This window comes from Chaetura pelagica, unplaced genomic scaffold, assembly GCF_000747805.2.
Source record: "Chaetura pelagica isolate M959 unplaced genomic scaffold, ChaPel_1.0 scaffold13, whole genome shotgun sequence".
NCBI classification, from domain to species: domain Eukaryota; kingdom Metazoa; phylum Chordata; class Aves; order Apodiformes; family Apodidae; genus Chaetura; species Chaetura pelagica.
The window spans coordinates 487,770-513,941 of NW_009954543.1; the positions used below are offsets into that span (position 1 = coordinate 487,770).

Genomic DNA, 26,172 nt, shown 5'->3' on the forward strand with positions numbered 1-26,172 from the left:
TGTAGGGAACGAAGGAGGCTGCTTCTTAGCAGCAACACTGGCCTGTTATTTTATGAGACTTCGAAGAAGTCTGTCTGGGTTTTAATTTTATGCTAGAACTGAATGTTTTGTCCATTAAAGAGATTGTGTGTAGTATTACAGAGCACAGTATAAATGTTCTAGGACAGCTGCGAATACCTCAATTGATTTAGTAGTTGAAGACGCTTTTTATCAGTGGTGTCACAGAATGAGCAGCTTAGTTACTTAATGAGAGGCAAACCAGAAACAGTGTGACAGAATAGGTTAAATATATTTTCTCCAGTTCATGAAAGAGTACGGTAAAAAGTTCTGCTCCCAGAACTTCCAGTCTCCAGCTCTTGACCCGCTTCTTCCTTTCCAATATTTCCTCAGATAATTTGCTACACTCTGGCAAGAATTTGGAGGGATTGAAAAAATAATTATTGCTGAAGTTTTTCCTTTCCTGCCACTGTGTAGCTCATGTCTCTGATTACTGTAGACTTGCTAAGGTTGCTTATCAAAGGTTATGTAGATGCAGAGACCATTTTAATGATGATTAAAGCAGTTTTTGCATTACTATAGGATCTATTGTGATAAAATAATAGCCTGACAGTGCAATGCATATAGTTGCTTTTAATTCTCTCTATTCTCTGTCACTTTGCTTTAAGCTTCTTGCAGCAATCGCTTGTTCTAGCATAGTGCTATGCACGTGGGATTGTGTATTACAACAGGAATTGCTGTCCCTACTGAAGACTTTTGTGTAAATCAAAGCTTGTTTACAGAGTATATATGTCTTAGAATAAAGAGAATTAATTTGTCTAATGTTGAGATGCTGTTTCTGCTTTGGGTAAATGACAGCCATTAAAACTTGTTTTCTCAATGCTGTAAAAGGCTTTTTGGGAGCTATGTATTTTACAATATATGCAGCTATGACTTGTAAGAAAAGTTAGCTGTAGTAATTTGTAAATGAGTCTGAAAAACATGGGTTACATTCTCTGTCTCATTCTTACAATGTCTGTTAAATCTGTTTTTGGGGATTTAGCTTTTTAAAAGCTAAGTGTGGTGAGAGATGCTTTTGTTTACAATCCATACAGTGCTCAGCTGAGTCAAGGAAAGTTCAACAAAACTTTAGTTGTTGAGTAAGCTGGTGAAAAAGATGCTTAGTGTTGTTCATGTATTTGTACCACAGCTGTGGAACAACTCTTTTGGATGACTACTTGGTGATCCTTCCAGTGCCTTCATGAATCCAGTAAAGAGCTCAGGCTGCCAGGGTGACTTCTCATTTTTCAATATGTAGTACCCTTATTGATCATCAGGGGATTGCAGGTGAAAACTTAATTTCTCTCAACTCCTATATAGATTATTATTCCTCAGGAAACCACATGCTTTGTACTTCTTCGGGTGAACTGAGCTTATATGTTTGCTATGTGGAGCTGCTGACTGTTCAGATGGAGGGGGGAGGGTGCCTTTGCAAAGGTGTGCTGGCCCAAATTTATACCCTTTCCAAGGTCTGGAAGTAACTGCAGTCATTATGTGTGTTGTCTCCTCTTCTGAGACTGACATAGTTGCCACAGTTGTAGAAACTCATCTGGGGAATCCATAGTGTGGTAATAAATTACAGCCTTTTTTTGGTTGTCTGTTAAGGGCTTAAAACATGTAAGGTGCTACTGTTAAAAGTAAAGAACTGATATCAATACACTTAGCAGTTAAATTTGAAGTCAGGAGCTGTGTTTTGGCCACGTCTTCTAGTGCAAAAAACCAGCAGCACTTAAATCCTCAATCCTCTAAAGCAGTTGTTCCAAGTATACACCTCCATGTGAGTTTCAAAGGGAGCTATAGCTAGTGATTGAAGAAATATTGATTAGGTCAAAGTTATTTTGAGTATTATGAGTGTGCTCCTTGAACTGTTTCAATTTTGGACTCTGTGCTTGGTCTGATGCTACTTAATGGAAATACTAGTGTTGTGTTTGGTGTGCTTTCCTGAATTCAATTTCCAAAAGTAGAGTGGATGTAAAAAATGTTCAGTTGCATCACTTCTGGGTTTTAATCTACATGAAGTGGCTTAATTCTGGTGTTGCAAAACATTCAAGTTGCCAAATACAGAGGATAATATAATTATCAAAACAGGTTAAAAAGATACATAGTTTGTAGGGGAAGAATGGGACTGAAAAGCTAGTTGTGCTGCATGCTGCTTTGGCATGACCTTGATATTGTAAGCCATGGGTTTAAAATGTAGCAGTTGTTTCAATAAAATTATAGCCATTTTGGTGTTAAGACTGTGCTCTTTCAGGTAGGATCTTTTTCATGTACAGTGACAGTTTATTGTACCTATCCAAATGAGTTTCTGGTCTGTGGAAAAGTTCTCTATAAGCTATGGGAATGTAAGCACTTGAAAAGGTAGAGGTTGGAGCATTTTGGAACCTCAGAGTGGATAATCAAGTCCTGTGCAAAGCTGTCAAGACTGAGTTTTATTTTCTTTTTGCTAAAAGTCCCCGTGAGGCTAAAAGTGTATCTATAAATGCATCAATTAGTAGATGTTTGAGATGTGATGAAATGGAAGCCTATAGGCATCTATTTTTTTCTAGTCATCTTGTTTGTGTCTAATGTCTGCTTCTGTATTCTTTTAATATGTAAGCCAACATCTTAGCACATGAAGAAAAACAGAAAAAAAAAGCTGTTTTGCTTCTTCAAGTATAGTTGAAATCTTAATTAGCAAAAGGAGTGTGACTTACCATATGGCAAATATCACCTGGTACTGATTCAGAGTGTCATGGAAAGAAGTCCTGTGTACCACAGTCTTGTTCTTGTGAGATTCTAAGTGAAGTATTTCCAGTGTATCCTTACTGCAGGCAGACCAGCCCTCCTGCTATTCTCAACCCCAACTGACTGTCCCAGGATCTAATTTCACATTTTCTCTTCCCTGCTTCTGAAAGCTATTCTTCATTTCTGCCTTTTCACATGTTCCTGTGATTGCTTCCTAACCTCAATGTAACATGCGTGTCTGGTGTTTATTAAAAATTCATATCATGGTGAAATAGTCAGATGTGCTGGGAGAAGCATGCAGTCATAAGGATTCCTAAACTTCCTTAAGTTGCAGCTAAATTTTTCAAAGTGATATCTTACTATGTTAGAGTTTGAAAGCATTTGAATTTGAACTTCTAAAGTTTCATACCACCTTCTCTTGTAGGTACTACTATGGTTTAATGCTGAGTTTTGCTTCCATCTACAGCAGATAGCAGAACAGGTTGTTTGCCTGTTTGTACATACTGATACTTTCTGGCTTTCTAGTTGGAATTCTGAAGTTTGGTTTATACTGAGATGCAAGACTGAACTAGATCAGCCGAAGTACAGACACTTTTTTTTCATTTTCCTGTCTCATTAAAGACACATTATGACATAGGAGTCATATAGATATTTGTGGAAAGAAGCAGCTTTAGAGAAACTTAGCCAGAGGATGTTGGTTGGAACGCAATGACGTGAATGCTTTTGAAAATGTAGTGCTAAATATAGGTCTTAGTACCTGACTTATTGGTGTAGAAATTCAATTTAATTCTAATTAGAATGACTTTGGACATAAAGACTCCAATAACTCAAGAGCCTCTATATATGAATGAAGGTTTCATTAAACTTTCATAGTTTTTAGTTTGATGTGCAGCTGCACATGTATGTAAATGTGATTGTGGTTTTTTTCTTTGTATTTAGCTAGCCTTGTTGAACTCAACAGTTTGAAAGAGGTTTATTTTATGCTAATGTGAAAGTGTTTTCAGGATTTCCATTCTCAGGTTTTTTTGCCTATTGTGAATGACATAATGGGATTGTTCCTTTAAACACTTTGTGAAATTGATATTTATCCAAATGTGGTTGAAAGCAAGCCTTAATTGTTCTCTCCTGAGAACCTGATTTAACAGGAATGCATACAGGCTTTCTGAGTGCAGGTTACCACAGTATCAGAGATTCATTTTAGAAGTCACTGGAATTTGGTAGGTATGCTGAAGTGTGCTGCTGGCTCTTTGTCAACTGTACATGTCAAATACAGCTTATCTGCACTTATTTATTGCTGTGTATCTGAGATAGTTACCTTCAATTATTAAACATCTCATTTCAGTACGAGGATGTCGTCCTGGGAAGATCGTTCAGATGACCGAAGCAGAAGTTCGAGGCTTATGCATAAAGTCACGGGAAATATTTCTTAGCCAGCCTATTCTCCTGGAACTAGAAGCACCTCTGAAAATTTGTGGTATGTAAACTTCGTATGTATGTGTTTTATTTAGGTATTTTACTCTAGTTCTGTGCTAGGTGGATGGAAGCATACCGAGATGGGCAAGTGACCAAGACTTGGGTGAGACAAGTTAGAGTGAGCCCTTCACAGTCTTAACTGTCATGTTCAGTTTATGTAGGATTAATTCAAGAAAATACAGCTAACAGTTGGTAGATTGCTGGTGCTCCTAGTACTATGTAGGAGCAAGTTCTGTTGGCAATAAGGGCTGCTTGTGCCCTCATCTAGTGCAAATTTTGTAACCTGTCCCTTCTGCTTGTACAGAGCTGCTGTTTGTTTGATCACTATTTCAAAAAGCTGTTAGTGTCTTTAAAAATAGCGAGTATTTAATCTTGTAGTTGCTTTCTTCAAACCATGAGCAAAACAAATACCTTTACGTATGTGAAATGGAGCATTTCAAATATAGTGTTGAAGAAAGCATTGTTAGTCTTTCAACTGAAAAAAATTGGATGCAATCTGTGAAATTAGGTTTAGTTACCATGTATAAATTCCTTGAGCTTTATAGCAAGTTTTAACAATCATTATTGCTATCAGATACAGATAAAATTAAAATCTGTTCTTTACCTAAACCTTTAAGATGCTAGGCTTCTTCAAAACCACACTGTTGTTAGTAAGCATGCAAATTTGTTAAAAACTGTTGCAAAAGTATTGTAAATATTGGCTTGTAGTCATCCTTCAAGTTATTCACATCAGATGCAGTCTTTACAAAGTATGTAATTTCTCAAATTAGGCTTTTTAAGCATCATAGTATTACAATTGAAGCAGTCTTTGAATTTGTTGTTCTAACATGCTCAAAGATTGATTAGTTTCTTCCTGGCAGACCTAAAGTAGCAATGTTTCTTACATTAAGGTAGGTTATTACAAATTAAAAATAAAGTTTAAAAAAACACTGATGACAAAGTCATTTTTAAATGACTAATTGCTTGATAGGGTGAGGAGAAAAAATGGGACCAGCTTGCCTAATGACATAAATAAAGTTCAAGGTAAATCCAGCTTTAGCACAATGTATTTATGCTATGCTGGAAAGGCTTCAGTAGTCTCATCGTATTTGTAGATAAAGAAAAAATGAAGACTTAGACATTTAGATTGTATGTAAGTCAATTAAATTTTGCAGAAAATATAATTAGCTTCCTTCAGAATTAGTTTCAAATTTGCTTAAATCAGTGTGTTTGAAGGGACAGTTAGATGCACATTAATAGGGTAGCAAATACACAGTTAAGGCATTTTTTATTTTTAAACGGGATTCCAAACACAGTGATAGCACCATCTAAATTTAATATTAGAGCAATTGTCAAAGATGCATGTAGATGAAAGTGAAAAAAAAAATGGTTTTCACAAAAAGCAAAATACACAGCTATACTTCTTTTGAACGACTATTTTAGTGTGTTCAGGCAATGCCTTAGGAACCATTATAGGGCTGTCTTCTCCTGTAATCAAGTCAGTTCAAAATAAGCTTTTACATCTTGAATGGCTGTGTTTTAATGTAAGATATTATGTAGACATTCATTTTACACGGGTTTTTTTACATTTCATTTACATGTTTTTAACTATAAAGCTTTATATTTGGTAGGCTTCAATGTAACTTGTGTTCATGTTAAGCTGTATGCCAAATGTCCTGAATGGAAAAGTAAATGTTCTTTTACAAAATTATTTCTACAAAAAGTTTCTTTACCCTTTAAGTACTTTGATCCCTCCGACTTACATTCATAAAGTAGTTCTAGACAATAAAAATAATTGTAATATTCAATCTGTAGTATGTTTACTTGATACATAATTCTGATATTAGAAGAAAGTGAGGAAGGAATTCTTCTCCCTAAGTGAGAAATAGGTATGGAAAAATGCTACCTAGAGGAGGAACTATTGCATTTCTAATGGAAAGAGGGAAGAGGAATATAGCTAGGTAATCTTACTACTGTATGCTTTGATTAATGAACCATAGAACATACAGTTTGGGGAACCTGTTTTGTTTAAGATTACGGAAAAACTTGTGAAGATGTGTATGTTTTGGTGTTTTGCTTTTTCTAAGGCCATAGGTAGTTAGCGCTTTACCGGAGAATGGCTGTGCTCAACAAAGTTGGGATTTTGCCACTGAATGAGCAGCAGAGAGAAAATGCATTTATGGAATGCTTAATATAAGGGCCCTGGAGATACTAGATTTATACAGCATACAGCTTGTGCTGAAGGCTTCTTGTGTAGCTTTTTTGCATTCAGTCACTTTGGTAATGAATTCTGCAGTCAGCTGGAATACATTGCAGGTATTTGACCGGTTATGGTAAAGCAGTGTTGGTGTAATCTTTGACTTTATGGATAGCTCATGAATAGCTTTGGCTAGCCTGACAGGATACACTATGGTGTTGGAATTGCCATATAGACCTGTTCTGTGGAAAGCCTGCATAACTTCAAAGCTGGCAGTGTCATGAGTAAGGTGATGGTTATTTTTCCTAAAAAATACTGGCAGGGTTGAATATCTTGTAAAGGATATCAGTCTTTGAGTCTCTGTACCGTTTTTGTATGAATTATTGCATCAAAAGAGGAGCTGGCTCCTATTCCCCAACATTCAGCTTTAGTACAGCATTGTTATGGGAGGATAAGCAGTTGACCTTTGACGGAAGTGCTCTGTCAGCATGTTGTTCAGTTGCTGTATCTAGATTCTTCACTGATCTGTTTTTGCAGTAACTAATGTTACTTTCTCTTAATCCATTGGATTCATGGCCATGTAACTGTTCCATCAGAGTTTGCCTTTCTGACCTTGTTCTAATTTAAGCAAATAAAGAGCTTGCTTAGAAAGCTTAAACTTAGTTGTGAAGACTTCTGTAGCTTTTGGTTTTTAGATTGGTTTCATGACTGACATAGTTCTGAGAATACTGTGCGTTATTTATATTTAGTGAGTACTTCAGTTTGTAATTTGAACATGATTTGCACTTCTGATATGTTACAAGTTTGCTTTTAAAGGAAATACTGATTTTTAAGATCAATTAATAAATGATGAGCTGACTTCTTGGTTTGTGTATTCTTTATATTGTTGGACTAATTGTCATTAAATGTTCTCTTACTCAGGTGATATTCATGGTCAGTATACAGACTTGCTTCGATTATTTGAATATGGAGGATTCCCACCAGAAGCTAATTATCTGTTCCTGGGAGATTATGTAGACAGAGGCAAACAGTCTCTGGAAACTATTTGCCTATTACTGGCATATAAAATCAAATACCCGGAAAACTTCTTTCTCTTAAGAGGAAATCACGAGTGTGCTAGCATCAATCGGATTTATGGATTCTATGATGAATGTAAGCAAAACCCATTTATTTTGAAAGACTTATAAATTAATACTGTGTTTCGGACACACTTCTAGTAGTGACTCTTATGCCACAAGAATTTCCATATTTTTTGAATCTGCTTTGAAACTTTGGAAAATAACATTTCAAACCAAGGTTAAAAGCACTCTAGAGAATTATTTGCTTTTCTGTTGTCCTTCAAATGCTATTGCAGGAGATTGAAACTGAATTACAATAATGGAAATAAATCCCTGTGAAGACAGTTGGCTAACATTTTTGGTCAGTTTGTGATATGTATTGCAGGTTGGCTTTAAGAAAACAACCTTCTCTTCCTAATGTCACACCCTGTTCTTGTAGGCAAGCGACGATTTAACATTAAGCTGTGGAAGACCTTCACAGACTGTTTTAACTGTCTGCCTATTGCAGCCATTGTGGATGAGAAGATCTTCTGTTGTCATGGAGGTAAGCTAGTAGCTGCTTTTAAAAGCTGTGTCTAAAACTGGTATTTGGGTTAATGTTGTACCAAATGGAGAGTGGATTTGCATACCTGATACTTAGCTGGACATATTTAACCTTATATCGTTTGTAAAGGCTGCTGTTATGCCTTGTGCTTTTCTGTGTACCTGGCATCAGACAGATGTCATCCTTACCTGATAAAGGCCCTCTGTGCCTGAGGAGTGAATGCATCAGTAGGTATTCCTATCAGTATGTCTCCCTCTGAAGGATACTGAATGCTAGAATTCTCATCTAATTTGCTACATGGCTTGTTGCTGTTACCATCTATCTATGCTGCCTTGGCTGACATTGACACCCGTGGCAGTGACATGAAAGAGTAACATTGACAAGTAGCCCCAGCTTTATAGTCTTGGCCTCTTCAGCTGTTTTGGTAAGATGTAGGGGAAGAGAACCTCTGCTGTCACTTAGTCAAGCCTTCTGCTTGAAGATGTTTGTTGGCATTAGAGCAGGTCAGGCATGGCTTGATCTTTCCCGTGCTTTTGGAAGAATCTACATTCTGTGGGCGCCTGTCCCAATGCTCCTCTGTTCTTGTAGTGAAAAAAATGTTTGGTGTTGATCTGACCAAGGCTTGTGACTTGTCTGAATATTGGAACCTACATGGGCTCTAATCTACATAGAAGGGGACTTCCCATGTTTTTACAGGCAGTGGTGCTTACAGGTATTTGGGACCTGGCAGAATCAAAAAATTGACAAAAATTTCAAATTATTTGTAGTAAAAGCCATCCTGTGTTTTTGCAGCTGTATTTGCAACTACATCCATTGATAAGCAACTTGATGCCTTGCACTAAGTGTTACAGAGATGGTCTGGTAGGTTTCACGCTTGAATTGTCAGAGAAATAGAGACTGGTGGAAACGAGACCACTGCAGAGACCTACCTCTCTATTGACTAAACAGTTCTGTTTGGAATGATAAATAGCATGCACCCAAAATTCCTGAGCAGACTCTTCCAGACTTTGTGAGGTTGTATTGATGGCTGCCATTCTGTCTTTACTACTTACAGGTATCTCTGCAAGAGCTCTGTCTGTATGGAATGTGCTGTAAAAATGATCCTGGTTCTTCATGCATCTTGTATTGAAAGCTTCTGCCTTCAGTGCCTGTTTGTACAAGCTGTCAGTCTTACGCATAATATGCTCTGACAGTTAAACAGTTGAGTCTGCAAGTCTCCAGGTAGCATTGAGAGATCATAGATCATATTTTCATTTCCTTCTCAATCAGTGTAGTGTCTTTTTTTTTTTTTTTTTTTTTTTTTTTTTTTTTTTAGAAAATGTACCTGTCTTATGAGCTAGATCTCATACTTTTAGGAATTTGAGATACAAAGTCACTTTCGCAGCATGGTAGTCTATTATCTGTGGCTAAACCATTTAACAAATTTCTTTTACTACATTATACTATTTTTGAATTTTGTTCTATTTGGGAAACAGTAGAGAGTCAATGGTGACAAAATACTGTCATGTTTCAGGCAAACAATTAAGCTTAGGTGGGTTGTAGAATGTAATCAAGGAAGCTTAGCAGGTAGAGTAGAATGTTGTGTTCTGGAACACAACTGGTACTTTTGTGTGTATATGCACTTTGGACCTGAATTATGAGCAAGAAGCCTAAAAGCTATTTTTCAAGAAAAAAAAATAATTAAAGCTTTATTATAAATATAGGGGGGTTAACCTCTTGTTTAATCAAGTAGGAAAACTTCAATTTTGTGCATAGTATAAGGATTGTTTCATGAAAAACAGTATTTACTGCTTTAATATATTATGATTGACACTTAAACTTGTACAGGCTTCATCTGTAACTAAAATTGCTGACACTCACTTGTGGCTGTGACATGAAGTGAAAAGATTAATAAACATGCTGTGTGCTCCTAATAAATCAGTGGACATTTAGCACATCAGTAAGTTTTTACATTTTTCCACTCTTCTCCAATCCTGTCCAAACTGCATTCCAGATTCCATGAAGTCATGGACTGTCAGCGCCTTTTCATGATGTTACTACTATAATAAACACTGAGACAGCAACACAAACCATTCAACTCTGCTGGATGCTGAAGCTAGCATGTAGATATAAGGTAGGTGCCTTTTTTACTATATTGCGCATTTTTGCATAGTTTATTTTAAAAATATTGTCCTCTGGGATATATAATAAAACTTTGCAAAACCGCATAACATAGTAAAACAAAAGGCACCTAACTTACCCCAGTAGGCTATCTACAATAGCTTTAAAATCATGTATCAGCTTTTTTTACCGAGATTTTTCTGGGCATCTGCTTTTCTTGAGTTCTCTGTTACATGGTATAAATCAAATTTGTATCACCACCCCTGTCTCCAAATGTTCATGCAGCTGAAAGGATCTTTTATTGTATCCTTTCCATTACCTCCCTCTTTTCCTTGTCTTTCCATGTTCCTCATACAATTAATATTTTGGCCTTTTCTTAAGGCTGTCCTCTTGACTTCTGACTTTGCTCTTTATTCCACTTCATTAAAGCTTTAACCTTTTCCAACTTTCTGCCATTGTTCTCTGTTTTGTATTCTTTTCAGTATTGTTCTCTTCATCTATGATGACAGACTATAGTTCTAATGTTTGGAGACGTGATTACCTTCAAGTTTCTTTAAATTATGTCCATGTTGTAGTGCCATGTTGATGGAGCATGTTGGTCTTACCACATTGAATTTAAGCTCTGTGATGGGAGTCATGTTATGACTGGATTTACATAGTATTTTCAAGCTCTGAAATTCTGTTCTTCATGTGACACTAATGACAATGAAATGTATGTTGAAGGTGAAGTCTCCTTGATAATCTTAAGTAGTATCCAAAGAAACCTGAGGAGCTGCCTGGATTTACACACTACTACCATTCTTATTTTACCAGTTGCGCTGATCAAGGAGTGGCTCAAATCTAGAGCCTGGATTTGTTGAGTCTGCCAGGAGTAACAAAATTTTCTTTCACCTTAGGGAAGGGGTGATCTTGCAGTTCAAGACCATAATATACTGAAAGATACTTTTTCTGTGCCTAGCTGCCATTATGTGACAAGACAGCTTCATTCAGTTGTGTACTGATTTTCAGTGTTCTTTCAGTAGTGGCAGCAGCTTGACAGTGAGCTTTAGTAGCCTGTGTTTGCATTCTTGTTTCCTTTATGTAATGCTGATCATGTACGACTTTTGTCTGTAGATCTGAACTTGAGACGTTAGCTGTTTTTTTGTACAGTGCAAGTTAGGAAGATATTTGGGAAGAGAAGACCTCTTGGGTGGTTACAAAGATGTCTACAAATATGCTGGCAGTTGTGGGATTTTACTATTTTACAGTAGTATAAAACAGCACAAAAATTAACAGCTGCAGGGTTGAGACATGGCTTGTAATAATGTATTATCTTTAAAAGAGCTTCATGTTTCAGGTGGAACCTGAAACACAGAGCTGTAATCTCACAGAAGGTCAAACTGGTTGTGTTCGTTTCACTGAAGATTGTCCTCAAGATGTGGTGCTGAGTAGTTATCAGTAGAATCCACGTGGCTTTGCCCATGTAATCTGCATGCATATAGATTAGTTCTGAGGAAGGGGAAGTGGTAGGTTGGTCAAAGTTTAAAAGCTGACTGTCTACTTGAGTTTGTATTAGTATCCTTATATTGTTATTTAAGTAGAATTGACTAAAACTCCTTTAAGCTATTCAATGCAAAATTTCTGTCATCCTTCACAACCTCAAGGTAGTGTTGTGAAGACAGCTTTAACAAGCTGATGGTGATAAAAGGCTTTTATCATAAGACTTCTTCTACAAAAATAACTAAAAATACTAGTATATGAAGAAAAGTTCCTCAAGTATTTATATCAAATGCCTTGGAGTCATTGTTCCTGTACATTGCCACTGTGCAAACTGATGTCAGCTGAAATTATTTTACATGGTGTCTCTTTTCCAATGACAAGTTTTCCTGTATCATTTTCAGAGTTTTGGGCTGAGTAAAATGGATATGGCTTTCTAATATGGTATATGCTTCATCACAAGTTGGGTTTTCATTCTCTATTTCCAAAATTGCAGCTTTCTTGGCCTAAGTAATGTATTGCATTTTAGGATCCTTATTTAAGGATGTGTTAAGTAAGATGCTAGTGCATCTAGTAGGCTCTTATGCCTATATGCCTTAAGTAGAAAAGCTCTAGGTTTTGTAAAGCTGTTCAAAGGGTGGCTTTGGAATGGCACACTTTGGCTGTAATTACATGTAATTACAAGGAGCTGTCTTTGTGTTAAATGAGGTTTTGAGTAATAAAGGTACTATGATTTTATAAATGACTACGCAGCTGGGCTGTAGTTGTTCACCATCTTGTGCTCCTCTGTGGCAGTTTCACAGTCTAGTATTTGTTTACAGCATCCAGTGACTGCTGCTGAGCTGATGTGTGGTAAAATACTGAAATACGATCATGTGGCTTATGATTCCAGTCACACCTGCAGGCTGCTTTGGCTTGTGGCCTTTTAAAGTTGTGTAGAGGATTTTCCTTCAGTTGTTAAAAAAGTCATCTGCATCCAGTTTTAATTATGTTAGATAATGGGAATGGTGTCCTTCAGTGGTTCTCTCTAGTAAGCTGTTTAAGACAACATACTTAATTTTGGAGTTCTGTAGATAAAAGAAAAGTAGGAAACCAATTAAAACCCCTTACGGATTTCACTTGTGTTATTCTCTGTCCCTCTGTTCAGGACCTTAGTTGTTCTATAGCTCACTGTCCTTTTTTCATATTACAGTGGAAACAGTGGATGCTGTATGACTTTAATTGTGTAATTTCTGGAATCCCTTTTACTGATAGTATAGGTAGATAAGTCACTTGGTGTTTTTTTTATTTACAGGACTGTCTCCAGATCTGCAGTCAATGGAGCAGATCCGGAGAATTATGAGACCTACAGATGTTCCTGACACAGGTGAGTGACACAGAATTTACTGTAAATAGGTCTTAATGATGAAACAGGTTTAATCGATTTCTGTACAGACAATGCAGTGACATAACACAATCTCTGTTCACAGTAGGGTATTCCTTGATGTCTGCGCAGGTTACGAGTCCTGTTCCTCAAGATCACTAAGTTATCTGACACGTTAGAGGCTATTGCCCACATGGTTCTTGATTGTCAGAGCAGGTTAGGATGCATTATCCAGGTTTAGGAAGTTAACCACATTTGCCTTAAAACAAACTTAGAAATCTAATGAAAAATCAAATTGAACTAAACAGCTAGTTCTTGCTGTTGTTAGGCAAGGTTTGTTACCCAAACCTCTTAGTCTATCAAAAACCATAAATGATACTTGGCAAGCTTTGGCAGTTAAAATCTTTTGGCTTCTCTCTACTTGGGGCCATATCTTTTTCCTCTTTAAATTTGTGAAATATAGCTCCTACTTCACTGTGATTGGGATTTCAATTGCTTGTGTCATGTGCTAGTCCTGAAATCTCCTACTAATACAGTAATACTTTGTATATAGGTGTTGTATGCAAATTGCCAGTGCTTTCTGTACAGTGTTCTTTTGAATGGTTTAATTAATTATCTTCCTTATTGTCCCATTTATTCAAAATTGTTATTAGTGCATTGGAAAGACCGTGGAGCAGTACAGTAGGATATTTTTTAAAGTGCTGATTTCAACAGTGGTCTGAAATAACATGCACAGGAGGTACCACATCTAAACCTGTTTTTGAAACATTACAATTACAGTTAAACCTTGGAATAGAAGAATTCTACTTCCAGTAATGCTCCTCAGTGCTGATGCATGGGAGTGCTCCAGGGACTAGTATTTATGTAGGTACTGACCCTTAAACTAACATTTCTGTGCAAGCTGGTATATATACACTTGGCACTAAGAAGAATTACTAGACTGGTAAATGAGAGTTTCTCTAGTATAAATTACTACATTGTTCTTCCTTTTGTGCTACTTAAAATTCACTGAATGCATAACCAAATATGTCTTAGTACAGGTGCTCAATCTTAAATTTATCAAAGCTGTCAGGGTAGTTCTGTGCAGCAGGCTACTACTTATGCTTGAGCCGCACCCAGGAATGCCCTTGCAAAATGTAGTTTTGGTTTCCATGGATGCTCCACCGAAATTGTGTTCTTAGTACCTCCTAAAAATAAGTATAGAGATATAAAAAAGGGTTTTGATTTACAACCTGATGTGTAGTCTCAGCTTTACTTTCAGAAGCAGTAGCTGGGTATTTACCAGCTACGGTAAAACAAAATGACCCGTCAGAGAGAGGCATGTGTGCATAAGCTACAGTGATGTAGAAGGTCTTGGTCTTTTGGACCCACTTAAGGCCAATATTACAGAATGGGAGTGAAAAAAATAAATGGAAGGGGTCTCACTTCTCTGAAAGGTACAAATCCCTAAAAGCTATACTGTTGTGGAAGGAAGTTGATAAGGGTGAATGTGTGTGTTGATAGAGGAATTCTTGGTAGATGTTTGTGTGGCTCGTGCTGAGAAGAGTAGATCATTACAACAGCTTTCTCGAGCCTGATGGAAAAAAAAAGCCTTTTCAACCTCAATTGCAATGTAAAGACCTCTTACTTTGCTTGCATTTTTATGGGGTTTGAAAGCTGTTTGCTCAAATCTGACTGTATTCCAACTTAAATCACTTGCCTTCAGTTACTTTTAAAAGTATTTGCGTTTTACAAGGCCAGAGTAAAATGATGTGTTTTGGTCAGCTTTGCCAACTATTTGCTTATTAGGAAACTAACTCCATCTGTTGGGTAATCTTGAATGCCTTATGTTAGCTCCTGGTCAACCAAAGCTATTTCAATGGGAGATGTATGTTAAAATACAAACCTTCTTGGGCAGCGTAGCTTAGACAAACTTGTTGCAGGATTTTGTTGCACTACTACTGAAGATTATAGGACAGATGTACCTGTTTCTGTATATAACTATAAAATTATCTGATTTTGGGGAGAGAATAGAAGAGGAATCACCTTCTAAGCAGCTGAGACAAGCAGCTTCTGACCCTCATTGGAAATTCATTAAAAAACCATTAGGGATTAGTGCAGCTATTCTGTTTTGGAGAACATGTTATTCAGTATAGAACTAAGTTTCAGCAAAGTAATTTTTTGTTATATGCTGTCTATATTCAACAGTTAATTTCTAGATTGATTATCTTAAATGCAGCTGCACTTGCTCTTTTCTGTCTTGTGAAAGCAAATAAAATCATACTTTCTGCTAGAGAGGAACTGTAACAGGCATCAAAGACTATTTGATAGCTGTGTGTAAATATAAACTGGTCTAGTTGCACAATAAGTTTGAAGACATTAGTTTTGCTTGATTACATCTTGAAGGATCTGTTAAGAAATAGCATCTTCAATATTTTGTTTAGCAAATAGCCAGACATAATAGTGAATTAAACTTCTGAATGACAGATAAAGGAGCCTGCTGGCATATCCTTGTGAAACAGTGTGAAACATCTGAAGTATTTAGGTGCCTAAGGGTTAGTCCTCAGGAGTTAAAAAAAGTACAATTTAATGGAAAACTAAGAAATACATTTTTAAGGCTTTTTGGTTTGTTGGTGTTGAAGTTGAATTGGCCTGGTTCTCTCTGATGTGAAAATGCTTTGGAAGCTCTGTGTATAAGAGCATTGCAGTTGATCTAGCAGATTTTTTTTTCATTCCTAGTTCTAACTCCAGATTTAGCTGAACGTTTGTTGGCAGCAGAAAAAAGATCTTGACCACTACTAAAATGCCAGAGAGCTTTATTGTTCTAATTTAGGTTCCAGGCTGGTTGGCATGAGGTTTTTTGAGAAGTTAGCAGTTAAGTTGAAGCAAACGGAAAGTGCTATCTGAAACAATCTACCAGAATTGCCATGATAACTTTTGATTTAGTCACATGAGATTCTTGACTCTCGTGAAGAATCAAAGCTGTTCCATGTTCAGAAGCTTGTGGTACAAGTTTATTTGCTGTATTAATGACTGGCCTTGCATAGGATTTTAAAATTTATTGCAGCTTTCAAACAGCTTTCTTGGTGAGTTGTGAAGTTGATGGTTGCTTTTTAAAATTCACCTGCTCTAATACTTTTAAACTCCTCAAATGCTCACTGTAAACATGCTGAATATTACAATTAAAATATTTTTTTCAGAAAACTATTTGCCTCTAACTTGCTTTGTCTCAAGGTGCTATCAGCGGTGAGGGTGGGGAGAAAAATCTCCAGACTTACATAGACCGTATCTTTTGTCTGAATTGCAGTTTAAGTGTTGCTGAATTTGTTGCTAAGGCTTATTTTCTTTAGGAGAGTTGCTCTTGTACTTAAAATTAAATAATTTTATTTTATAGAATGATACCTCTTAAGCATCTTCACTTTTATTATCTTTCAAAGGCTTGCTGTGTGACCTGCTGTGGTCTGATCCAGACAAAGATGTGCAAGGTTGGGGTGAAAATGATCGTGGCGTCTCTTTCACATTTGGTGCTGATGTGGTCAGTAAATTTCTGAATCGTCACGATCTGGATTTGATCTGTCGAGCTCACCAGGTATGACTTATGCTGCTGTTGCTTCTTAAGCCCTTTCTTCTAGACTTTCAGCCTTTTTGGAGCTGCTTATCATTAGGATATATTTGCAACTTACTTTGTGTTACTTCTAGGAAAAAAAAGATAAAGGTACTATAAGGCTGTGTCTTTGTTTTGTCTCATTGAACTCTGTCTAATGTCAGTGAGGTAAAATACTAACACAATTTCCCTGTTGAGGTCTTTCTTTGTTTGCTGTTAGATTACTGTATATGAACATCAGAGATAAATTTTCCAGGTTTAAAGTAAAAAAAGTGACTTGAATTTGAGATTTACACTGAAGTTTCAGAGTTCTTCAATTTGTGTAGCTATCTACAGCTATCTGGTAGTTGTGGATTAAACTATTTTTGCCTCACTTCATGGTAGTATTAAATGCATTTTTAATGTTTCTACAAACAGGTCTGCACACAAAAGTTTTCACTGTTGCCTTCATTTTGGTTTGGCTACGTAGAATACTTTGGCATAGATTATTTGATTTCCTGCAATGTGCAGAAAGCAAGGGTATTTTTGTGATCGTGGGAGTGCACTTTTTTGCAGTTTTTATTACGTTTAAGCAAACGTCCTAGTTAGGTGGACATCAGGTTTCAGTTTCCTCTGAAGCATTCCTTCTTTAACATTTCAGTTTCATTATTTAGTCAATTTTAAAAGCTCTCTCCTGCTGTGCAACAAAAATAGGCTTTCTACTCTGTCACTGCTAGGCTTGAGCGTACTATCAGAACACTTAAATACTTGCAGTTTTACCACTAAAAGATTAGTCACTCTGTGGAATGGATGTTAAGATTTCTTAACTACTGATCAAGATTGCTGCTGATTTCCTGTATTCATGTGTCACTTCAGTACTTTATAAATTAAGCAGGACTTCTTCTAAAAGACCATGGTAGTTGGACCAATGTGAGCAGTTAGTGCACTAATTTTACTACAGTATAAAATGTGATTTCTGTTCTGGAGAAGAGGGAACATCCTTAGCTGATGCATCGTGCTACTTGCAGTATTTTAAAGATGAATCATGCTTTTGGAGAAAATACAGCAGACCCACTTTGCTTTTAGAGCATCAAAATTACAAAGAAGCCTACATTTGTGCTTTTTACAATTGACACCAGTGTAAGTGAAACTTAACATATACAGTTGCAGTGAAGATGGTATCCAGACTTCGTGTGCTCTGAGCTAGTAGTCCAAACATCCAGTTTCTGTGTATAAACCATAAAATGCCAGGGATTCTTAAACTGGCTGTGCATAATCAAACTTCAAGTATGAAAATACTGGTCAGTCAAGCTGATGCATAATTAACACTGGAAGTGTCATACAGGTTAATTTACTTGATTTGTCATTCAGTGTCCAGACGAGACAAAGTGACTGAACCTGTCCTATCTGAAAGCTTTTTTGCCATAAAATACCTTTTTGATTAGTTCCTGTCACTTCTTGATACGAGTCCTGTTTGCCTCAAGACTGGCTTTTTTTCTTCAAAATGTATCTTTTTTTGGTGAGCTGTATTGATTTCTCTGGTGTTGACAGGTGGTTGAAGATGGATATGAATTCTTTGCTAAACGGCAGTTGGTCACCCTATTCTCAGCTCCAAATTATTGTGGAGAGTTTGACAATGCAGGGGGCATGATGAGTGTGGATGAAACTCTGATGTGTTCCTTTCAGGTATGATACTTTTGTATGCTAAGTGATACTTTAGGTGCAGGGTTATATGGACTGAGTTAGTCTGTCGATGAGCTTGTGCCTAGTCTAGGGGAATACACTTGAGCTACAGAAAGGGCTGCACAGCTGGCTGGTGTTTTTGGACAATTAGAACTGCAGGCCAACTGTTCTCCAGAGAACTATGAGATTTCCTGTTTTCCAAACTCCTGAAAGTTAAGTTATTCCCTCTATTCAGATGCTTATTTCAAGTTTTAATTGGATGATTCTTTTTTGTCACACCTAGTGATCAGAATACCTAATGACTCAGACTAATGTGCTCTTTTAATGTGGTACTCTGACCAGATTTTAATCCCTACACCTTCCTGGATATGTTTTCAGTCCCTTTTTTTCCCCTTCTCACCCCAGGGTAGTGGTGAAACTAGAAGAATTTAGAAGTAATGTTACTGTATTTAGTATAAAGAAATTTGTAGGATTGTCCCCCACCCTCACCCCTTTTGTTGCTGAAGAATGAGATTTCATATATCTTAACAGTATCTAAAATGTTCTTAGCTGGCACTGACTCAAAGAACTTCTTTATTTTCTCTAAGATATTGAAACCATCTGAAAAGAAAGCCAAGTACCAGTATGGTGGACTGAATTCTGGGCGTCCAGTCACTCCACCTCGCACAGCTAATCCACCGAAGAAGAGGTGAAGAAAGGAATAACATAGAAACATGATCAGATCTGTCAAGGACAAAACTCCGTATTACAGTATATAATAAATGTGCACTGTAAAACCATCCAGCCATTTGACACCCTTTATGATGTCACACATTTAACTTAAAGAGACGGGTAAAGGATCTTTATTAATTTTTTTCTAGTAGAAAGACGTGCGACACTGTATTGTAACAAGTATAGCTCCAAGTTAAAATATCCAGCATAGAGTAAAAAAATACTAGGAAAAACTATTGCAACTACATATTCACATTTACCACGGTTTTTAAAGTTGACCAACATCCCAGTAAAAAGTTGATGTAATAGTTATACCAGATGAGAGCATGATGTTCCATTTGTGTAATGTGGTCTTATTGTTGCTTGATTGCTTTTACTTTGGTTATATTTGTAGCTAGAATGATGCAAATATGGTATCTAGTCTTATTTCCCAGCTCTCTTTGAAATTGAAATAAAGATGGAGCTTTTTAGAACAGCCGTGGATCTCTTACGCTCGCCCCTAAGCCCCTGTTGTTCATAATATTGGTGCCCAAGTGTATGCCTCATTATAATGCAAAGTTTATAGTACAGTAGTGATGAAAGGGCAAAGTCCAAAATGCCCAGACCGGACAGCTTGGCAGCCAACAAACTGAGACAGAAAAACTGGTCTTGACTTTTTACTTAAACTGCCACAAAAGGAATTTGTACACTACACTGTTTTAAGTTATTGACATTACACTGTGCTGTGGCACTTCATTTAACTTAGGACAAAAATGATATTGCCTATCAATTGGTAACTTAATTATGTGGTACCTTGACTTTAGTTTTATTAGCATGAAACACCTTTGGCATGCTTAGCTTTCAGGTAACTTCTTACCTACATCAAAATTCATCTTACATAGTTCCACAAAACATGAAGATCCTTATTTGCTAAGCCTTTGAAAGCTGGCATTCTTGAGAGGGTACGTTTAAATGGATGTTCATCAGTGGACAGCAGCTGACAAGTGGTGAGCAGGAAATGTTGTTGGAATGTCCAACACGATTATAAGGCTTATGTCACTAAAGATTATATCCTTTGGATTTTCATGATCAAATTTCATATACTATTGTGTAGACTTCTGCTTTGTAGTGTACTATAGTAGCAATAATTTCTGTACATGATTGAGTTTTGCAGTATTTCTTTTCAGTCCTCTACTTTCTTAAAAAGAGTTAACATTGGCAAATGGCGAGATAGAGAAGATAAAAAATTTATACTAGGATAAATGAAAGGCACAGATTTGTGATGCTTTAGGATGCAATACTTATTGGCTAAAACAACAGAAGCTTTTATTGAATATTGTAAAATTTTTACATTTCTTTGGGGGAAGGCTTCAGATTTATACCATTCTAATTGTGCATCAGTAGATGTAAAACTCTTTGACTTCAGTATTGTCTTTGAAAATGTTAAATTGAGGATTCTGGTAACTTACATTTTATGAACTGGCACATTATATAATGCAAGAGATACATTGATTTCTGACACATCGAGCAAGTTCTTAAAAATGGATTTAAAACTCTTTTCTAATTCCATTTTGTTTTAAATGCATATTTTAAATGTAGGTTTTTTTCATTTAGTAAAAGTTGTCTAATTCATTTGAAGTCTGACTGGTTATTTTAACATACTGTTAATCAAAAAGTGTGGAGTTTGTTGTTTTTTTTAAAAAAATAACATATATTTCTGTTATTGATTTGTATTGGATTGGTCTGTGGTTTTGAACAATGGTTTAACTTATCCCTCCTAGAAGCAAGCACCAGAGTTTCAATACCTAGAATAGAATGTAGAGGTAGATTTTCTTCTGATATTGCTCAAAGACACTTGTTCTTGGAAGTTGGTGGTGAGAGCTGTGTGAGAGTAGCTTCAGTTTGTGACAAGGTGTAATGGATGAAAACTGTTCTGTAAGCCTTGACAGGGTAGCTACCTGCTTTTAAGTCACTGCTTACTTGAGGTTTAGTGTTAGAAGTTTTGAAAATGCTGGGTTTTACCAAGTGCCAGCCTCTATTATAAGAAGCATCATGTTACCAAACATCTGGATTAACACTTTTGAATTTTTTACTTAGTTTCTGGAACAATGTTTTCTGTATCATTAAATGTCCAGGTGTAAAGCTGTATGTTATGTGAGTATCTAACATGCTCGCCTGTATTACAGATGCTGTGTCAAAATGAAAATAAAGTCTTCAGGCCTCCTTATGTGTCCTAAAGAAACAGGAAATTCTTAGTTTATTTTGGTATTCTGAAGAATTGCTGGGTTTATATAGCAGCAATAACTTGCAAAAGATTTGAGTGCTGTTTTGACTTCTGGGGAGTTGGGATGTCTGCTAACATCCCTCATCATTATTATGGAAAAAAAGACATGATGTAATAATCTTATCCTAACAGATATGATTGTTCGATACTAAAATCAAGTCAGGAGCATCACATACATAACGGAACTCACCATACTGCTTCAGTTTACAGTTACAATGTTAAAATCGATCTTTAGTATTTTTACTATTACTCATTCTGGAAGAGGTAGAAAAGGGAACCTGATTCTAGGAGGCAGTCTCTCTCTCTTCTCTCTGCACTTTTTTGCTGCTACAGTTTCACTGCCTCAAGAGTCCCATGTCATGGTCTACCAGGGCCCCTCTGCCTCAGTGACTGTGACTCCGTAACTTGTTTGAGTTGTAACTTCATCTAACTGCTTTGTAATGTACATGAGGATGAATGTGAATGTTTGGCTTCAAATGAGCAGGCAAACAAGTAAGGGTGACAGAGCAAGCAGTGTGGTTTACTACCATACCAGACTTGGGATATTTAGGCATAGCCTTGGATTTTTTTTCTTTGCTGTCATCTCTTTGCTTCTGCTAATTAGTAGTAGCAGCTTTCAGGCTTGCTCTCAGTGCAGCCATATACTTTTTTCCCCTGGATCATAAATGGATTTTGCTTGCTTTGTTCCCAAGGTTGATCAGAGTTTTTATGACAGCATCTAACCAGATGGCAGTGTGCAACTCATGGGCTTCTAACCAAGCTTGCATCTCACTGAATGTATCATGGTCAAAGCTCAGGCCATATTGAACTGAACACTGGAAGACAATGTGACAGTAAGTCAGTGTTGAGATGGTAAATAAGTTACCAAGATAAGACAAAAGTTCAGGTATTTTGTGTTACGGGTATGCCAGTGTCTTCCATATATTTCTGGAACTAGTAGTGTTGGGTATGCCAGTGTCTTGTCTTCCATATATTTCTGGAACTAGTAGTGTCTGAGCATTCTGCTTACAGATAGATCCTTGAGTTGCTGGGAAAACAGCAAAGCTACTTCTTCTGCATCTCAGTGTGCCTTGTTAAAATAAATAATAATGATCTCAAAATGTTAATTGGTAGTAAGGACAAAAATTGTTCCCCAGTGTCTTCTTTGAAGTCGTATTAATCTCTGTACCTGTATGTCCCAATAAATGAGAATTTTAAAGCATAATTCAAAGTAACCATCTGCCATAAGCCCTTGCCAATACACAGCTACAGTAATCTTTTCCAAGGAAAACTCTTATTGCTGCCTGAAACAGAACAGGTGGAGCTCTAAACAGAGTACATGCACTGCATGTGGCCTAGCACAGACCTTTCCCTGGGTTCTGCTGCCTTTGTTAACAATGGGCAGCCCAGGCTTCCTCGGTAGCCTGCTGCAGATGCAGTCTTTTGAAGCAGCCATATAAAAAAGTAACTAAATCCAGCTGCCAGTTAAGATCAGCAAAAGCTATTCTGTATCTTCATGTGGAGATATAAGCTTTATGTTAAAGATGAGAAAAGCTCCCAGGCAGAGCTCTAGAAACAAGCACCGCTTGAAAAATCCTCTTACACCTGGGCTTGCCTATCCTATTTCAAGTTTTGGTGTTTTAACTTGACCAGTTACTGTTAAATGGATGAAGTAAAGCAGGTAGGCAGGATTGCAGTTTTTCTATTATCTTACAGGTAGCTATACTATATTTGCAGAGAGCAAAATAATAGTTACTGATTTTTCCCTTTGGTAGAGGGTTCTGTCTGCTCATGTTTCTTTCAAGGTTTGAATCTTCAGAGTGCAGGAGAGGATGTTGTAGATGGTTCCAATCAATTACTGAAAAGGCTTATCAAGAAAAAAACCTGACATGTTGTGGACAAACTGGTGCAGCGTGTGACATGAAGCAGAGGAGCAACTTGGGTGAATGTGGAGGACAACCTTGCTGAGTAAATATGTTGCAATGCAATGTTTTTCTCCATGGCTTTGAAGTCCCTAAAAACATACAGTGATGTGAAAATAATTACAGGTATTTCACAGCATTTCCTCTGGCTACTTCTTAGCAGCTTTTCTACATTCCTCGTGTGAAGTCCTCATGGTCATGTCAAATTTCTGGGCAGGTAGAAATTAATTTTCTCCTACCTACCCCAGAATGTTATCTGTTTACATTTCAGGTTGCTACTCCTGAGTGGTTTCTTGCACTGTCCACAAAGATAGAACATGTATCATGTGAAATACTGGGAGAGGGAACGTTGTGACAATTACATTTTAATTAATATCTTAACAGCATCTTAATTGCATCTAGTTTTGTGGAGGCTGGGTTAAGAGGATGAGCTGTAAGGTTTAAGGCCTTGTTCTGGTAAAGCAGTGATGGAGAACAAACATGTTACTTAATTTGTTCCTACTCAAGGCGCTTGCCTAAAAGTACAACAAACAACTGATGTGCTCGTCTTGTAGGTTTTTGCCTTGCCTTTACCACCTAGGGTAAGAAGACATGCTTTTCCTTGATCTGTCTTGTTTATACTAATTTTATACAATAATTTAAAGCAGTTACTTAATGAAAAAGATCCAGTACTATTGACATAACCATTTTCTTAATGTTAAAATTGGTCTAGCACACAGATGCCATCTAGTGGTCGAAGGCCAATGGTGAAAAGGTATTATTGCAGAACTCATTTTTTTTTATGTTTATCCTGCACTTATCTGATGTGCAGACCTTATTCTTTGGTCAGGAAGATATATATGATCAGAAATATATCCATAGTGTATGTCTTCATAATAACTCACATCTTGTTGCATTGAAACTAGGCTTACCTCAGACATACAAATTTATTTCCCTTAAATTTGGCAGATTTTATGAGTCCTCTTTAAATTATCTGAGGATTCTGAAGGGGGGAAAAAAAAAAAGTGAGAGGTGCCATTAAAAGCATAGAAAAGTTAGGCTTTGTTTTATGCAAAACGTTCCAGGTTTCTTCCACACTCTGGAATCTTCTGTTTCCAAGTCTGACCAAGTAAGGTGGGATTCTTTGTATAAATTTTCAGTGATTGAAGGAGGACTGGAAAAGATGATGAAAATATTTTTAGGTCTAGTATAAAACAATACAACCACATGAAAAAAAAGTTGGTTTTGGCTTAGGTGTGGAGAGCTAATTGGGAAATGCAATCAGAATAGGTCTGGTATTAAATTTGAATACCTTATGTACACAAATATTACATCTTCTACTTAGAAGCCAGTGAAAGAAAAGCAAAAAAGGGAAAAAAAGTTTTGCGCACGTAATTAAAGTAAAAAAACAACTGAAAAAAAAAGTTGGTTTTGGCTTAGGTGTGGAGAGCTAATTGGGAAATGCAATCAGAATAGGTCTGGTATTAAATTTGAATACCTTATGTACCCAAATATTACATAATTTATGTTGCTTTTTAATTAAGCAGTTCTTCATCTACTCCACATATGGGCTTGGTGTCATAGGCATACACTGTTGAAAAGAGATTTATAGAGTTTAGATCTGATTTGAGGGAACCACGTGATACTTAGCGAAGTTCCACTAGTTTTCTACAGTGAGTTGCTCTTAAAGCTATACACTAGTTTGTTAGTTCAGAGCAATTTTTTGTTTTTGAAGGAATCATTTTCATTGTCTTCATGGCTGGTTTGGATTGCAGAGTTCATGCTTTTGTATGAAAATTAGATATTTTGGTTTAGTTTTATGTATAAGAAATCACCTGTTCCTATTGTATGCCCATGGTGGCAATGATCCAAAATACTGCCTTACATGTTGTTAGGGTGGAGGATGGGCATGTGAGGCTTCAGGTGGAACTAGGACATTGGTACAAGTGTGTGGAGAGGCAGTGGGATGCTAGTTTAAGCAGAAGGGCTCATTTAAGCCTTCAAAAGTGATTCCATATGACTGTGAGCTCTAAGAGAACTGGACCAAGAAACAATTTTGTCTCAAAATGCTGATTTCATACTGTGTAAGGTCTGTCCAAAGAACTGAGCAAACTGCAGACAAGGATAATGTTCTTGTGGAATCTTCCCTTCTGTAAATGCTGTAGGTTGTGAGCTAATGACACTACACTTGACCCTGTGAGCAGTGGTGATGACAGCTCTTGGATGAGGTGTCAGATTACTTAAAATGAAAGGCAAGTTACCTGTTGACATTGCAGTAATGTTTTTTTCCCCTTCACTTTCCAGCAAGCCTGAAAGGTTTCATGGCTGCCTTTCCTTTAGCCAGGCCCTTAGAACAGCAGCATGAAGTTTGTCCTCCAGGAGATGCCTCATACCATTATGTGGTCACTTCAGGAACAGAGTCTTGGATGTCAGGTACAGAGCTGCTATTTCAGTAGGCAACCTGCAGTTGTGGACTGGTTGTGGGCCAAGTGCCCCCAGGGTGTCAGGAGAAAATGGATGTGTTGTCTTGCTTGCTGGCATGATTTTTTTTCCAAGTGTATTGCAGCCTAACAAGAGGGAGACAAGTTTGTGTCAGAAGAATTTCAGGTGGTTCGTTACTAAGGGGAGGCTGTGCACAAAGTTGGCTTTTCACAGCTGTGGTCTAAGGCAAAAGAATAGACAAGAGCTTGGAGATACCTATGGTCAAATCTACCTAGAACTGACAGCCTGCCTTACCAGACTTACTACAGTAAGCAGGAGACTCTGGGAAGGTGGTGGGAAGACTAATATATTCCAGATGTGTTTGATTTATCTCCAGAGTTCCCACATCATTGTCTTTGGTAGTGAGTCATGAGCCAACTGCAGGCAGAAAGGAAGGCAAAGGTCAGCTTGATTCTTCTAGCAGCTTTCATACACTTCTGCTCATCAGATACCCTCTCCAGTCATGTGGATGAGCATGAGGTAATGGGCATAGAAGCAATCTGTAGAGTGCATACTGGTCCTTTAGATTTCCTCAAAACTGTTTGGTTAGGCCACACTGTTAAGTTGGAGCTATTAGCCCCCAGTCAGCTATGTTGATCCCCTGAGAGAAGTTTGTATTGGCCCATTCATTCCTAACTCTTT

General features: G+C 37.1%; 1 protein-coding gene across 1 annotated transcript; it reads left to right on the forward strand.

Moving 5' to 3' along the window:
- Positions 1-4,083: 4,083 nt before the first annotated feature.
- PPP1CB (protein phosphatase 1, catalytic subunit, beta isozyme) lies at positions 4,084-19,126 on the forward strand. The gene is made up of 7 exons (XM_010004933.1): positions 4,084-4,234; positions 7,331-7,561; positions 7,907-8,011; positions 12,882-12,953; positions 16,367-16,518; positions 18,064-18,198; positions 18,783-19,126. The coding sequence occupies exons 1-7, from the start codon at positions 4,135-4,137 to the stop codon at positions 18,885-18,887; spliced, it is 900 nt and encodes a 299-aa protein (XP_010003235.1). The 5' UTR covers positions 4,084-4,134; the 3' UTR covers positions 18,888-19,126.
- The last annotated feature ends 7,046 nt before the right edge of the window (positions 19,127-26,172 follow it).